Raw genomic sequence first — 14,504 nt, forward strand, 5'->3', positions numbered from 1 at the left:
CCTTTAAAAGAGCACTCGTCCCACATCATCTGGACGGCGGAGGTTCAGTACAGTCAGGGGAAGGCAGCTGAAATACAACCGTGCTCAAAGACAATCAGCCTCCGCAAACCTCTCCGCGCCTTCCTCTTTAGTGCGCAACAGAAAACACTGCACATTGACACACTTGTTCTCCGTAGCGGGTGAGAATGACCCGTATCTCAGTAAAGAGGCTTCTTCTCCTGCTGTGCATCGGGGGATCTGTCCACTGTATGCCACAATCTGCAGGGAAAAGTAAAAGACAATCGCAGCAACAAGTCCGTCTGGACCCGGTCTACGAGGAAGCCAGGAGTTTAGCAATCCATGAAAGTAAGTTCATCAGTTTATTTATTTGGAGCGAAAAAAAAAAAAGATCACACGTAATTTTAAGATCCAATTTTCACTTTTAACTAACTACTGACCATTAACTTTTGCCTCAGTAAACCCATAATTTGCTTAATAATTATTAATAATAATTTGCTAATTAATAGTTAGTAAGGTAGTTGTTAAATTTAGGTAGGATTATGGGATGTAGAATACGGCCATGCAGAATAAGGCATTAACATGTGCTTTATAAGTACTAATAAACAGCCAATGTGCTATAATACATAGTTAAATTGCTCTTTAAAATATAGTATTACCAAAACATTATATCTATATATGTATAACAGAAATAAGACCACTGTACAAGGAAAAGAAAGAAAGAAAGTGTGCTAAAATTGTTTATTTTTAAATTTAGATGGCTGCAACGACAATGGTCGGTTTTATAGAATGAACGATCAGTGGGAGCGTCAGTACATGGACAGCACTCTCATCTGCACTTGTGAGGGGGCTTCAGGGGTCAAGTGTAAATCCAAACCTGCAGGTGAGCGTTTTTATCATTCAGATCTTGTTATACTGAGCTTCTGATATTAGGTTTAAGTTTGCATTCTTGATTTCTGTTAGTGCGCAAAAATGCGCAATTACGCGCATACTGCATGCGCGCTGAACGAGTTGTTTGATCATTTTCTGCATTTAATGTGAAGCTTTATTTAGGTGATGCATTTGAAATAGTATATAAGTGGAGAGATACATATGGTTTATCTGCTCGTTTTTGTCACCTGTAGCCGAGGAGACGTGCTATGACAAATTCAATGCGCGCTCTTACCGAGTCGGAGAGACTTACGAAAGACCGAAGGAGGGCATGATATGGGACTGTACCTGCATTGGGTCCGGCAAAGGCAAAATTAGCTGCACCATCGCAAGTAAGTCCAAGAAAGGAGTAGAAAGAATTGTACATTTAAAAAAATCCCCATTACTAAACTATCCGATTGTTCTTGTTTACAGATCGCTGCCATGAAGGAGGAAATTCCTACAGAATCGGAGACACCTGGACACGACCACACGACACTGGAGACTACATGCTTGAATGCGTGTGCCTTGGCAATGGAAAGGGAGAGTGGACTTGCAAACCAGTTGGTGAGTCAGTGTTTACCTGTACTGTACATTTGTCTTTGCAAACATTCTGGAGAAATAGCTATTCCTGTGTATAGTCAAGCTGTTTGTAAACAGCTACAGAGCAGGTATAACTATTTAAGGATTTTTAAATCAATTTTAAAATTGCATTAAATTTTAATTTATTTTCTTTAATGTATTTAAATGCCCTGTTATTTGTTTGTAGCCTGGTTGGTTATGTGTTAATGCACACTGAGATGAAATTACAAGTGACTCTTTTCGGAAATTTGGCATGCCACACCCAAGTGGAAAGAACAAGATGATAATTTATTGTATCTTCACAGCGGAGCGTTGCTATGATGACGCACTAGGATCTTCATATGTGGTTGGCCAGACATGGCAGAAACCCTATCAAGGCTGGATGATAGTCGACTGCACCTGTTTGGGAGAGGGCAACGGACGCATCACCTGCACCTCCAGAAGTAAGAGCTTGTTTTCAATATTGCATGTCTTCAGCATCTGTAGAAGCACCTTTTTGTTGTGTTTGTTGCTCAGTAGACACCTACTTATTTCTAAGGTCCTGTTTCCTTTCTCCAAAGCACAGCTATTTTCCATGTCTCCTTTCATGACTTTGTAGTTATTTGTGTGACACACCCTTATTACATAATTACCAATGAGCTCTGCAGAGATGCAAGCTCCCTATAGCTGGATGGGAGCATGCACAAGGAAAATTACAGTGTGCACATTCCAGGGTTATTGACGTTGAAGTCTTGCAGTGAAAGGAAGTGGAGTGGGTGAACAAACACTATTACGATCTTGACTTCCTTCACCTTCTCTGCTTGGAAAGTGTCAGAAAACACTTCATCAGGGTCATAAATAAAGACAACCTACTGAAGTGTGACAGTGTGGAGATGTTTCCTAAAAAAAACTGAATGTATCTTAGTAAAGAGGTTTTTCCATGTTTACAATGTGCCATTTGTCATCTTAAGTTATTTCATTGTCTTTTCCAGACCGCTGTAATGACCAGGATACAAGAACCTCATACCGTATTGGTGAGACCTGGACCAAAACTGACTCCAATGGAAATACTCTGCAGTGTCTTTGCACAGGCAACGGTCGTGGAGAATGGAAGTGTGACAGACATACTGATTCCCATGCAACACCCGCCATTGGTACGTGTACAAAATCTGCTGTCAGATAGATGGAAATGCGTTATTTAATTCCAGTTCTCCGTGCTTTTGTGAGTTAATGTTCACATGATTACTCTAAAGCCAACGAAAGGTGCAACATTTGTTAAAGTGTAGGCCAAATTTGCCTAGATGATATGTATCATAAGTGTGTAGCAACCAAGATGTTCATTACATAAACCAAAGGAAACCTATTGGAATATCTGCTGTAAAAAAATAAAATAAAACAATCTGTAAGGATTTAAGGATCTAAGGCACATAGATCCCAAGTGACCAATAAGTTGCTTAATAATCTTAACGTATAGTCAAAAGGTTTTGGAAGGAATTTCAGTAGGACCATAGTTCCCATGATCCCAATGTGAATGATCCTATATTTGATCATAAAATTCCAATAGGAAGCCTTTGGAATATTTATTCCTACAGGGGATTTTTGTTCTAAGCCTCAACAGCTTGTCTCTGTTGTTGACTAGGTTCTGGCTCTTCCGCGACTCATAGAGTTTCACCAGTGATGAACCAAGTCGATGTCCTGGCTGAACTTCTTGAGGAAGGCAACTGTAAAACTGATTCCGGTGTGTACTACTCCAATGGCATGAGCTGGCTCAGAAGTCAGGGCAGCAAGGAGATGCTTTGCACTTGTGTTGGAGGAGGAATCAGCTGCGAGGAGCAAGGTGACCGTTACCTATTTCGATTGAATTTAGGGATTCAGGAAAATTTAGTACACTTGTTATGTTAACCAGTTCTTGGAAACCTTGAAGGGCATGTGACCATTGTAGGTTTAAGTAGTTTCTCACCCATTTGTTGTCATTTTTCTACTACATCTTTACATAAAAAGGCAAAAACTTACATTTATGCATTTGGAAGATGCTTGATCCAAAAGCGAATTACACTGCATACAATTTGTTTACCAGTTTATGCATTTCCTGGGAATCAAACCCAGTTTTGCCATGCTCTACTGTTTGAGCTACAGGAAAAAGGCCTAAAACAAACTGGTTTGGTGCAAAGTGGTTATCTCCCAAATGAGTATACAAGTTTTTAAATGTTGAGGTGATATGAACCTCTCATTTTGAATATTTGAAACACCCCAGTGCCATTATTAATGCTATCCTCTCCTTGATTTACGCAGACGGACAGTCCTTTGTTTACGGTGGCAACTCCGGTGGGCAACCATGTGTGTTCCCATTTGTTTTTAGTGGGAACACCCACTACTCTTGCATCTCAGAGGGCCGAACAGATGGGCAGTTATGGTGCAGCACTACATCTGACTATGATAGCAATGGCTTGTACTCATTTTGTACCGGAAAGAACCGTAAGTGATTCTCAGAGCCTCTTTCTTTATGTACCTTGAATACATCGACTTAAACCAGTAAATTACCCAGTTTATGTTGGTTTTGTCCAGCATAGCCACACTGCATGGTCTTCTTGGTAAAACTGGTTGACCAAGGGGGCAAGGTCTTGGTCAAAACCAACATACAAAATATTTTCACTAGGGTGCAGATTAATGTAATGAATCAAGATTCACTCTTGGTTTGTCTGTTTTTTTGGCCTTTCAGAGCTTGTGGCGACTCGTGGAGGAAACTCAAATGGTGCTCTGTGCCAGTTTCCCTTCAAGTATAATGGACGCAACTACACCGACTGCACATCTGACGGCCGTCCTGACGGCATGAAGTGGTGTGGTACCACTACTGACTATGATTCAGATCGGAAATACGGATTCTGTCCCATGGCTGGTGAGCATGTTTAATTGTTTTAGTTCTCCTACAGCAGTACTGGCTTTGCTCACTACAATATGAAGTTATTTTCTCTATGGATAACAGAGAAAATAGCTCATGGCAGTGGAAATACATTAATAGCTTAAAGAAATTGCACATTGAAACTTTAGCTAACTTTGAATACACTATAAAAACTGAACGATTTCAGCACATTGCTGCATAAAGATCATTTTTATTCAGTCAAAATACAGTTTTCATGTACTCAGTGTGTCAGTAGGAGTATAACTGTGTGTTGTTATCTGTTTAAATTATTGGTTCTTTTTAATGCATTCAGCTGAAGTCAGGTTTTATAGACAGTAATAGCTATTTTGGCCTTAATTGGTCATTAATGTGCTCAGGCCTTGACAATCAGTGGCCTGTAAATGAGTTATATTGAAGAGATATATTTAAGAGCCATTAAGGGAGTTGGAGTTTTTAAGGCCATGTAATGGGGTGCTGATTTGTGGCTCTGCTGACTGGATCTATGGGGTCCGCCCTTGTCAGGGTTTTAAGCCTGGCTTCGGTCCAGACCAGACATAGTTCCTGGCTGAGTTCCAGGGAGAATGAGATCAGAATGGACATGGAACATTATGTGCATTCAGATAGATGTGCTTGTTGTAAGTATTTGGATGGATTTTATGCAATCATAAATTCCCTTTCTTCATATTAATCCAGCTCATGAGGAAGTCTGCACCATTAATGATGTCATGTACCGTGTGGGTGACGAGTGGGACAAACGCCATGACACGCTTGGTCACATGCTGCGCTGCACGTGCCAAGGCAATGGACGCGGAGAGTGGAACTGCATTTCCCACACTCAGCTCAAAGGTCATTAGATGTTCCTAGACACAATTTTCTTACAAATACACCACTGATATTTCAAAAAGTAGTTCTGGACTTGACATTAGATTATGACATGACATTATGAAATATAGTAAATAAGAAAATACATGAAATATATTACGTATATATGTATACTTATGTATACTTTATTTTATTTACAATGAGATTTATGCTCATCACGACTGCATTTATTTGATCAAAATGTTTAAAATATTATTACAGTTTAAAATAGTTGTTTTCTACCTAAAGATATTTTAAAATGTAATTTATTCCTCCGGCAAAGCTGAATTCTCAGTGTGATCCTTCAGAAATTATTCTAATTTGCTGATTTGCTGCTCAAGAAACATTTCTATTCATTATCACTGTTGAAAATGGTTGTGCTGCTTAATATTTATAGGAAACCCTGATGCACTTTTTAAGATTCTTTCAAAAGAACAGCATTTGTTTTGTTTGAAATAATATTTTTGATTAGAATTAACAATGTGAAAGTCTTTACTAGTCTTTAGATAGTGTCTAAAACTATGTAGGTTCTACCTACAAATTAAAATTGGGAGTATAGAGGATGCAGATCTCCCTTTTTGTCACTCGTAGTCATCGTAAATTTACTCAAAAAAATAAAAAAATGATTCCCTATTTCAGACCAGTGTGTTGTGAATGGACAGACATATGATGTTAACGAGACCTTCGAGAAGCGTCATGACCAGGGCTACATGATGAACTGCACATGCTTCGGCCAAGGTCGCGGCCGCTGGAAATGCGATGCCATCGGTAAGCTGGCACTCACTAATCGTGCTGCTATGTTCAATGTTTTGTTCTGTTTTCTTTTTCTAACCTTTTTCTCAAAATGTTAGAACTTCCTTTCATTGATCAAAGTATTTTACAGTGTGAATGGCCCATGTTTCCTTCAATTCAAATCGAACAGACTCGATTGAAACAATAGTTTTTGTCAACATGTCAGAGTTGTAATGAAAGAAAGACTATTTTTACTTTGTCTACAAAATCCATTTAATATTTTTCTTTAGACCAGTGCCAGGAACCCGAGGCCAAGGTGTTCTACCAGATTGGCGAGACATGGAACAAGGTCATCCAAGGCGTCCCGTATAGATGTTCCTGCTATGGTAACGGCATTGGAGAACTGGCCTGTGAACCTCTGCAGTCTACCGGTAAGAGATCTCACTACTTTCTAGCTAACAGAACTAAAAATGACTGTGAATTCAAAGGCAAGAAACAGAACATCTGTTGTTGCCAACAGTCACTTTCCCGCAATTAGCCTCCTTTAACTTGACTAACAGTTGATTATGCATGTTTGTTTTTCTTTTAAAAGTCTCAAATGGTCCCACTGAAGGATTTCTCATCTGTCGTTTACTATCAACAATCTCTTTGAAATTCAGCAGATGTAGCATGTCAACCTCCTTCAAATGTCTCTACAGGGGGAACATTAACCATTTGAAGTTAGCCAGATGGGACAGGTGTTTATATATATTATTTTTTCTTCTATGGAACATGGATTTAGCAGGATATCCAGGCTAATGAAAGTAGATAAAGTAACTGGGGCTGTCAAGCTTCAGAAAGTACCATAAAAGTAGCCATATGTTATCGTGGTGTGAGAAACAGTTGTTTTTCATTGACAATCCTGCTTTTGAGCACCATTGTGTTAGAGTCCTTGCAAATTTTATTTATTTTTTGTCTATGGTTATGGCGCAATTGTGCAAAATATCAAATGTGATTCTCAAATACCGTCTATAGCTTTTAATACCAAGGTCTGCTGTTCATTTGCGATTCCAAATGGCCTGTAGTATTGTAAGACAGGTTGCCGTTTGTTAGCTTTTGGCCTTTTTTGAGGAAAGTGTGAGCTGTATTTTTACGACCTTCACAGAACCGAATAAAGAACAGCCGCACTCAGACCATCTGTAAATGATTGTCTTTAGCACTGTATATTGAAGGTTGTACTTTTGAAGGGCCACTGTGAATTTGTATCTGGGTTACCATCTTACTGTTTTGTGTAATTTTGGTTTGACACCACAAAGGCTGATATATTTTCTGCCAGAGTTGAAGAAGACATAAGAATTGTTAAAAATGACCTCACTGCCTTGAATTGCATGCAGCTGTTAACCAAACTCTGTGAAGGCCTGGGGATGATAAAGGGTAAAGTGGGTGCAGAATGTTATGGCCGGGTGTGATTTTTAACACCGCACCCATGCAATCATCCTCCGGACTGTTTAACACCCCTTACTTGACAAACTGGGGTAATTTTGCTCCATTTTCAAACATCTCGCCAGACAGCAGATTCAACTGTCTTATCCAAACTTTTTTTCAAATACGAAACGGAATGTTTTCAAAGACTTTTCTCCTTTCTTTCTTTGATTTCCTTTCCTTCAGAGTGAGTTTATCACCTGTTTTGTCTCATATGCTGTATTAAATACAGTTGCAGAGTTAATGCCCTTTACAATATGAAACTATCTAATCAGTTAACAATCATTAATTTTTATCCTCCTCCTCAAAAGCTCCTGTTCGAGTCATCATCACAGAAGCTGGAAATCAGCCGAATTCCCATCCCATCCAATGGAACGCTCCCCCGTCTGCCCACATTACGCAATATATCCTCAAGTGGAGAGTCGTAAGTCTTTGTGTTTTGCAGTCTCACGTTATGCTGGATTTTTATGATGATATAGTTTTAGTGACATAATATGTTAAGGAGGAGTACAAAAGCATCGACTGTAATCCAGATTCCGGGAACGAGAGACATTTTGTCCCTTCATTGAATGTTTGTGTACCTCTGTCTGCAAGGGATGATCGCCTATGCTAAAAGCACAGGATGAGATTTCATCACACACAAACAAGCCACAGTCCTTGAACTTAAAACCACAAATTTACTCTTGAGTCTGACACGATGAAACATTGACTTCAGTGGAAAGTTGCAAAATTGTGCATTTAACTAAAAGAAAGAGGCTTTTCAGATTATTATTATTATTTTTTGTTTCTGCCAGGGAGTTTTAAATTGTAATTTGTCTGAAGCTGTGTTTGGACAATATTTTATTTTTGCAGGCCAATGTGCATTCAAAAATATTTTGGAATATACTTTCAATTTTCTTAATTTTAGATGTCAAGAGACTTTTAACAAACCGGCCTTTATCAAAATATCCACTCTTTGTTACTCTTTAAGCTGTTTAAAACCGTAAATAAAGCAGAATTGTTTAACATGTAAAGGCAAAAAAAAAAAAATCATGCTACAGTTTTACCACAGATTCACCTCTTTGAGCAAGATTGATGTTTTTAGTTTCTATATTTTTCCTTTCCCAGAAAAACACACGGGCACCCTGGAAGGAGGTGAACATTCCTGGGCACATCAACTCACACACTATTTCAGGGCTTAAACCAGGTTTGACCTATGAAGGTCAGCTGATCAGCATTCTACGCTACGGACCGAGAGAGGTCACTCGCTTTGACTTCACCACTACACATGGCTCTCGTACGTAGATTATTTTATGTTCAATTATTTTCTTTCCTTTAGCAATTTCAAAAACTTAGCATATTCCCGTTTCTGCAGTGGAAAAAGCAGAGGGTGAGACCACCCAGCCTCCACCAATAGTGGACACCTCAGAGTCCGTTACCGAAATCACCTCCAGCAGCTTCGTCATCTCCTGGGTATCTGCATCTGAGACAGTGTCTGGATTTAGAGTGCAATATGAACTCTCTGAGGAAGGAGCCCCACCAAAGGTGATTGGTAAGTATTGTAGGAGACATGCAACTTGTTCAAAATGAATAGGAGAAATGGCAATGCTCAAATGGACAGCAGAGACAAGAAAAGCTCCTGATTCTGAGCTAAAGAAGCTAAATTTATAATACAAATCGTGTCCAATTATAATTAATTCAAATTTTAAAGTGGCTTAGTAAAAATTTTATTGATGTCATAATTACCCTTTTTTTCCACAGACCTCCCAAGAACAGCTACATCAGTGAACATCCAAGATCTTCTGCCTGGCCGTAGGTACAACGTCCAAGTTTTTGAAGTCAATCCAGAAGGAGATACAAATCTCATCTTGACAACTACTCAGACCACTGGTAAGATTTCCGACCAGGCATGAATCAGTTTCATAGCATTTCCACAGCAACAAGCAAGTTCATTACTGACATGATTATTTTGTTGCTCAATTTTTGTTGGTTTGATGCTAACATTGGGTTGCCACATGAAGTGGTTGGTTACGACAACAAAATAAACCTTTCTTCTGTTCAAAACAAAATTTACTACATTTACATATTTAACGTCCATCCACTAAAGTGATCAGATTGCATTGCGCATTCAAATTAATCGTCTGTCTATTCACAGCACCTGACACTCCAACTAATTATGAGGTCTCAAATGTACAGGAGACAGCCATCACGATCAGATGGGCCAAACCACAAGCACCTATAACTGGTGAGTAACATTTGTGTACCAACATTCATGCATTAAGATTGTCTTTAAAGTTGCTTAAAGTTGTACTACATCTGCAGATAATGTATGAATGTGGAATAGGTGTTAACAATTGTTTTTTTTCATGTAATGTGTTTGCACAGGCTATCGTGTAGTGTACACACCCTCGGTCGAGGGCAGCAGTACTGAGCTCATCCTCCCTGAGACTCAAACATTTGTGACACTGGGTGACCTTCGACCTGGCCTGTTATACAATGTCAGTATTTACTCAGTGGAAGACAACTTGGAGAGTAAACCTTTGGTCCTACAGGTCAGCACTTCTGGAGAGCAACAGCCTGGTAAGCGTTCAGATGATCCATTTTAGGATCCTTTTATTGGACAGATATTGTAGTAAGTGACAGGAAACATTGAGAAAGAGGTCGAGGCATGTTGCAGCCTGTACCTCCTGCTTTATTTGTATGCTTATTGATGCATCTCTTGTTTTTTTAGTTAGTTCAGAATTTGTATTCTTATCGGTTTGCATCAAAGTGTTTTTCTCTCACACACTTAGTATTTTATGTCTGTACTGGAGTTCAAACAACTTTATTAAGAGGCTTTTGCTCACTTTTCTCTAAGCTTGTGAAAGTGCCCAAGTTTCTTATTCACGTGTAAAGATGTCTGCCAGTTCTCTGTCACTTCTCGATGAGAGCTGACTCTAGCAAATGCCTGACCTGGGGGATTTAGTGCTTTCTCAGAGCCAAAAGAAACTTATAAGGATGAACTGGGAAGCTTTGAGTGTGTCTTTCTGTTCTTGTCTTGCCAGATAAGGCAACTTCTTAAGAGAACTGTGAAAACTCTTTTCTACTTTGCATGATTTTGCTTTTCTCTCTTGAAGCTAACAGAGTACTTGTTTTGAACTCCACAAAAGCATGCACTGATGATATAGACATTCCCAATTAAATAAATATTTAGTAGTACTATGTCAAGCATCACTATTTCGCTTGCTTTTACTTATGGATAGGGATTTGAACAGACTCCTAACCCTAGCTTGCCCAAAGTGTTTACATGATCATTCCTGCCTCCCCTTATAGTAGAGCTCTGAAAGATTGTAATTTTGCTTTCCATCACATTAACAGAGGAGGTCCAAGCTCCCACAGACCTGCAGTTTTATGAAGTTACCGATGCCAAAATCACCATCACCTGGACTGTTCCTCCTAATGAGGTCTCAGGATACCGCGTGACCTTTGCACCCGTAAGCACAGATGGCCGGGCCCAGAGACCCCTTCAGCTTCCTGTGACACAGAATGCTTATTCCGAGCTCACGCACCTGCAACCTGGCACTCTCTACCGCTTCCATATCTATGCAGTCAACAGAGGAGTGGAGAGTGAACCTTTGGTTGGGGAGAAATCGACAAGTGGGTGACATTCATGTTTGTCTTTGAGCTGATCACTTTCTAAACTGCAACTTACAAAATAAGCTGAATCTGTTTATAGTTACGTTTATATTATACATAGCATCTTGGTCAACTTTTCACCACATTTTCTTCTCAGAGCCTGATGCCCCTACCGACCTGCGATTCACTGACATCACTGATGACAGCGCTCTGGTCATCTGGTCAGTCCCCAAAGCTCAGGTCACAGGTTATCGTCTCTTCGTCAGCATGGGAAGCTCCAGCCCCAAACAGCTGAGGATCCCCAGCCATGAGTCTCAATACAAGCTCACCGACCTTCAGCCTGGCACAGAGTACATGGTCACCCTGCACTCAGAGCAAGGGAACACGCTCAGCGAGGGAGTCACTGATGTCTTCAGAACATGTGTGTAACCCCTCTACCTTTTCTCCTGAGTTGAAACTATAGAGTAATAGAGCTCTCTTGAGGCCATTTTGAAACCTCTTTTTTTTTGCTTTTGTTCTTCAGCTCAGCCAACAGGTAATGCTCCTCGATTCAGCACAGATGTCACCGATACAGCCATCATTGTTACCTGGATCCCAGTTCCACGATTCAGCTATAGGGTATAAACACTGTATTTACAATTTTCTGGTTACCATATTATTAGTTTATTTTGTAAAACAGGTGAAAAGAATGAAACGATATTGTAAAAATTATATATTGGATGGCATGTTAGAGGTTTTGCATATTGTTCTCAGGAATTGTGGAAATACATCACCTTACTTTAAAGGGGTCATGATATGATAAATCCAATTTGCCTTGGTCTTTTGGCATATAAGAGGTACTATTAAAACATCCTGCAAGTTTCATAGCTTAAAACATCCTCCTCATTGCAAACAAAGCATTTACTTAATCAAGCTCCAAAAACGACTCATTTGAGATCCATTGGGGTAAGGGGACGACACCAAGGTTCAGTCGTTTGCAGAAACATTGCCTCCAGACATTGACGAATAGTCATCTTCTCACCATAGGCCCCGCCCACCAGCGTTCAGTCCCTAATGGCTGACAAAATTGGTCCAAGTTGGTAATTAATGGTCATAGATGGAACACTAGGTTGCCCTAGAGAACAGTTGTTGTTCAAGCTGATAAACCAACTTGGACCAGCTACCATATTTCACCATAAGCTGTTATCACCAGAGTTTTGCTTATACATTTTCAGAAAAAAATAAAATAATCTCAAGAATATGTCTCCTTCTCTCAGATGTCTGTGAAGCCCAGCCAAGGTGGTGAGGCTCCCAGGGACATGACCTCTGGACAAGGCACTATTTACTTTTCTGGTCTGACACCAGGATTGGAGTATATCTACAGCTTGCAACCCTTGTTCAATGGCCGAAAGCATGGCAACCCTATCACAAACAAAGCTGTGACATGTAAGTTACTGATAAGTCTAAATTTGACAATGTCCGAAAGGTTTTAGAACTCAAATGCATAGTTTTTTTGACTAGCTACAAAGACAAGAAGTCTGGTAGATCTGCTGAAAGAGATTAAAACAAAATGTAGAGATTTCTAGCCGGTAATATACAGCTCAAAGTACTATATACATTTTCTAATGTTGGATTTCATTCCTCTTTCCTGTCACATTAGCCCTATCCCCGCCAACTGACCTAAATGTGGTGTCTAACCCTGTCACCGGTGAACTCGATGTCAAATGGAGCAGCACCAAAAGTCCGGGTAAATATTGACTGTACACCCACTTATCCCTGTTCACCCTTTCTTTGAAGCATGCTGGTGGACCTTGGCTATTTGTGTAGCCTGTGTGTATGTGACCATTTCAAATAATCAGGTTAAATTCTTCCAGGAATTATCTGTTCTTCCAGTCATCCTTTACTCCCACTGTTCTTTGTCTGTTTATATATTTTATGTGTTTGTGATGATTATTACATTTAGTGCATTTAATTCTAATTCTAGCATGTAATTTTATACATTGTTAATCATGGTATTACTAAAAAAATATACCATAGTTTATTGGTCAACACTATGGTATTTTTAGAAGAACCTTATATTCATAATACTATGGTATATGAATATGGTAATCAGATGGTAATACCATCTTTGGACACTATTACAGTCGCTATACTATTTTCTAAGTGTCCATTTATATTTTTATACTTGCAATATCTCCTTTATCCTCTCAGATATCACTGGCTACAGAGTGACATGCACACCAACCAATGGGCAGCGTGGAAATACTCTAGAGGAGAATGTTCGAGGATATGAAACCTCGTGTACCCTTGAGAACCTCAGTCCTGGCGTTGAATACAATGTCAGCGTCTACACTGTTAAAAACCATCTGGAGAGTGAGCCTATCTCAACCACCGTTACACCAGGTAAGACCCCATCTATAGTCAATAAATAAAGGTAAGTTCAAGCCATGCTCTGCTGGATCAAAACTACCATGACTGATCCAGAGAATCACCTGATTATGATCCATAGATTTAGAAATTCACCCTCTCAAGACACCCAGCCAACAAAAATGCCAATTGCTGCTTTTAAAGGATATCTGAATAATAGACTGTTGATCACAAGTATACTTCTGAAATATCAAAAGTGAAGTCAATAGATCTATTACTTAGCCATAACGGTGATAACTCATGGCTCACAACTCATAGGGCTCCAACCTGCAACCAGTCTCCAGCCCAAAGATCAGTCTCCATTCTTGAGCTATATCTACTTCACCACATAATCCTGCTTCTGCTCCAGTAAGATGCTACTGATCCTCGTAGATGCATCACACAAACCCTGCAAAGATCAATAAACACAGTTGCATTTAATATATTAGAATATTAACTTCTAATAAAATCCAGTAATTTCTTCTTTCCAACAAGTCTTTGGTGTTGTTTCATCTGTTTGTGCATCATGGAAATAATTGTGTAATTCTCAACAAGCATGGCTGTTTCACTTTTGGTTTTAAATGTTTGAAAATATCTATTGAATTTAATAGTTGCTAGATAAGAGCTTGGTACTTTTTTGTAGTATGACCAGTCCCGGTGCCATAGGCAGGCAATGGGGGGCCTGGCCCGCCCTGTGAGTCACTAGTGCCCGCCCTGGACGAGCCTGCTGAGTATAGAAAACGCTGTACTATTCAAACATTTTGCATTGCGAAAAAGCGGAGATGTGTTTCCTCCAGGCTGTGTGCGGCGCAGGGTGGAGTTACGAGCTTATGAGAGCTTGAGGATCCAATGGCCTTATGAAGTTTTACTGACAAGCTCTTTTTAATGATTGGCATTGGTTAAACATTTTAAAACCCTCTGATTTAAAATAATAATGACAAATTTTAATACAGGTATGAAGTATGGATAATTTTTCACGGCACACCTGACTGGGCTAAGGCAGGGCCATGCCCCCCCAAAGGAGTTACTGTGCTCCCACTTTCCATCCTCTCCCCTCCTTGCTGAACGTGATCGATTTCAAAAGCTAAAGTGAAACCAATAAAAC

At 39.7% G+C, this 14,504-nt stretch overlaps 1 protein-coding gene across 1 annotated transcript in view; it reads left to right on the plus strand.

Annotated features, from left to right (window-relative positions):
* Positions 1-14,504, plus strand: part of fn1b (fibronectin 1b) — a 23,246-nt gene continuing 8,742 nt past the window's right edge. Inside the window, exons 1-24 of the mRNA XM_079422140.1 lie at positions 1-345; positions 755-880; positions 1,122-1,259; positions 1,342-1,473; positions 1,794-1,931; positions 2,460-2,621; positions 3,107-3,304; positions 3,760-3,942; positions 4,187-4,363; positions 5,060-5,212; positions 5,867-5,995; positions 6,250-6,390; positions 7,732-7,844; positions 8,528-8,696; positions 8,775-8,951; positions 9,161-9,289; positions 9,555-9,644; positions 9,785-9,979; positions 10,757-11,035; positions 11,172-11,435; positions 11,538-11,632; positions 12,271-12,439; positions 12,654-12,740; positions 13,205-13,396. Of these exons, the coding sequence (XP_079278266.1) occupies positions 186-345; positions 755-880; positions 1,122-1,259; positions 1,342-1,473; positions 1,794-1,931; positions 2,460-2,621; positions 3,107-3,304; positions 3,760-3,942; positions 4,187-4,363; positions 5,060-5,212; positions 5,867-5,995; positions 6,250-6,390; positions 7,732-7,844; positions 8,528-8,696; positions 8,775-8,951; positions 9,161-9,289; positions 9,555-9,644; positions 9,785-9,979; positions 10,757-11,035; positions 11,172-11,435; positions 11,538-11,632; positions 12,271-12,439; positions 12,654-12,740; positions 13,205-13,396 (3,796 nt within the window). The 5' untranslated portion in view covers positions 1-185. The remainder of the gene's footprint in view (positions 346-754; positions 881-1,121; positions 1,260-1,341; positions 1,474-1,793; positions 1,932-2,459; positions 2,622-3,106; positions 3,305-3,759; positions 3,943-4,186; positions 4,364-5,059; positions 5,213-5,866; positions 5,996-6,249; positions 6,391-7,731; positions 7,845-8,527; positions 8,697-8,774; positions 8,952-9,160; positions 9,290-9,554; positions 9,645-9,784; positions 9,980-10,756; positions 11,036-11,171; positions 11,436-11,537; positions 11,633-12,270; positions 12,440-12,653; positions 12,741-13,204; positions 13,397-14,504) is intronic.

This window comes from Barbus barbus (assembly GCF_936440315.1).
Source record: "Barbus barbus genome assembly, chromosome: 7".
Taxonomy (NCBI): domain Eukaryota; kingdom Metazoa; phylum Chordata; class Actinopteri; order Cypriniformes; family Cyprinidae; genus Barbus; species Barbus barbus.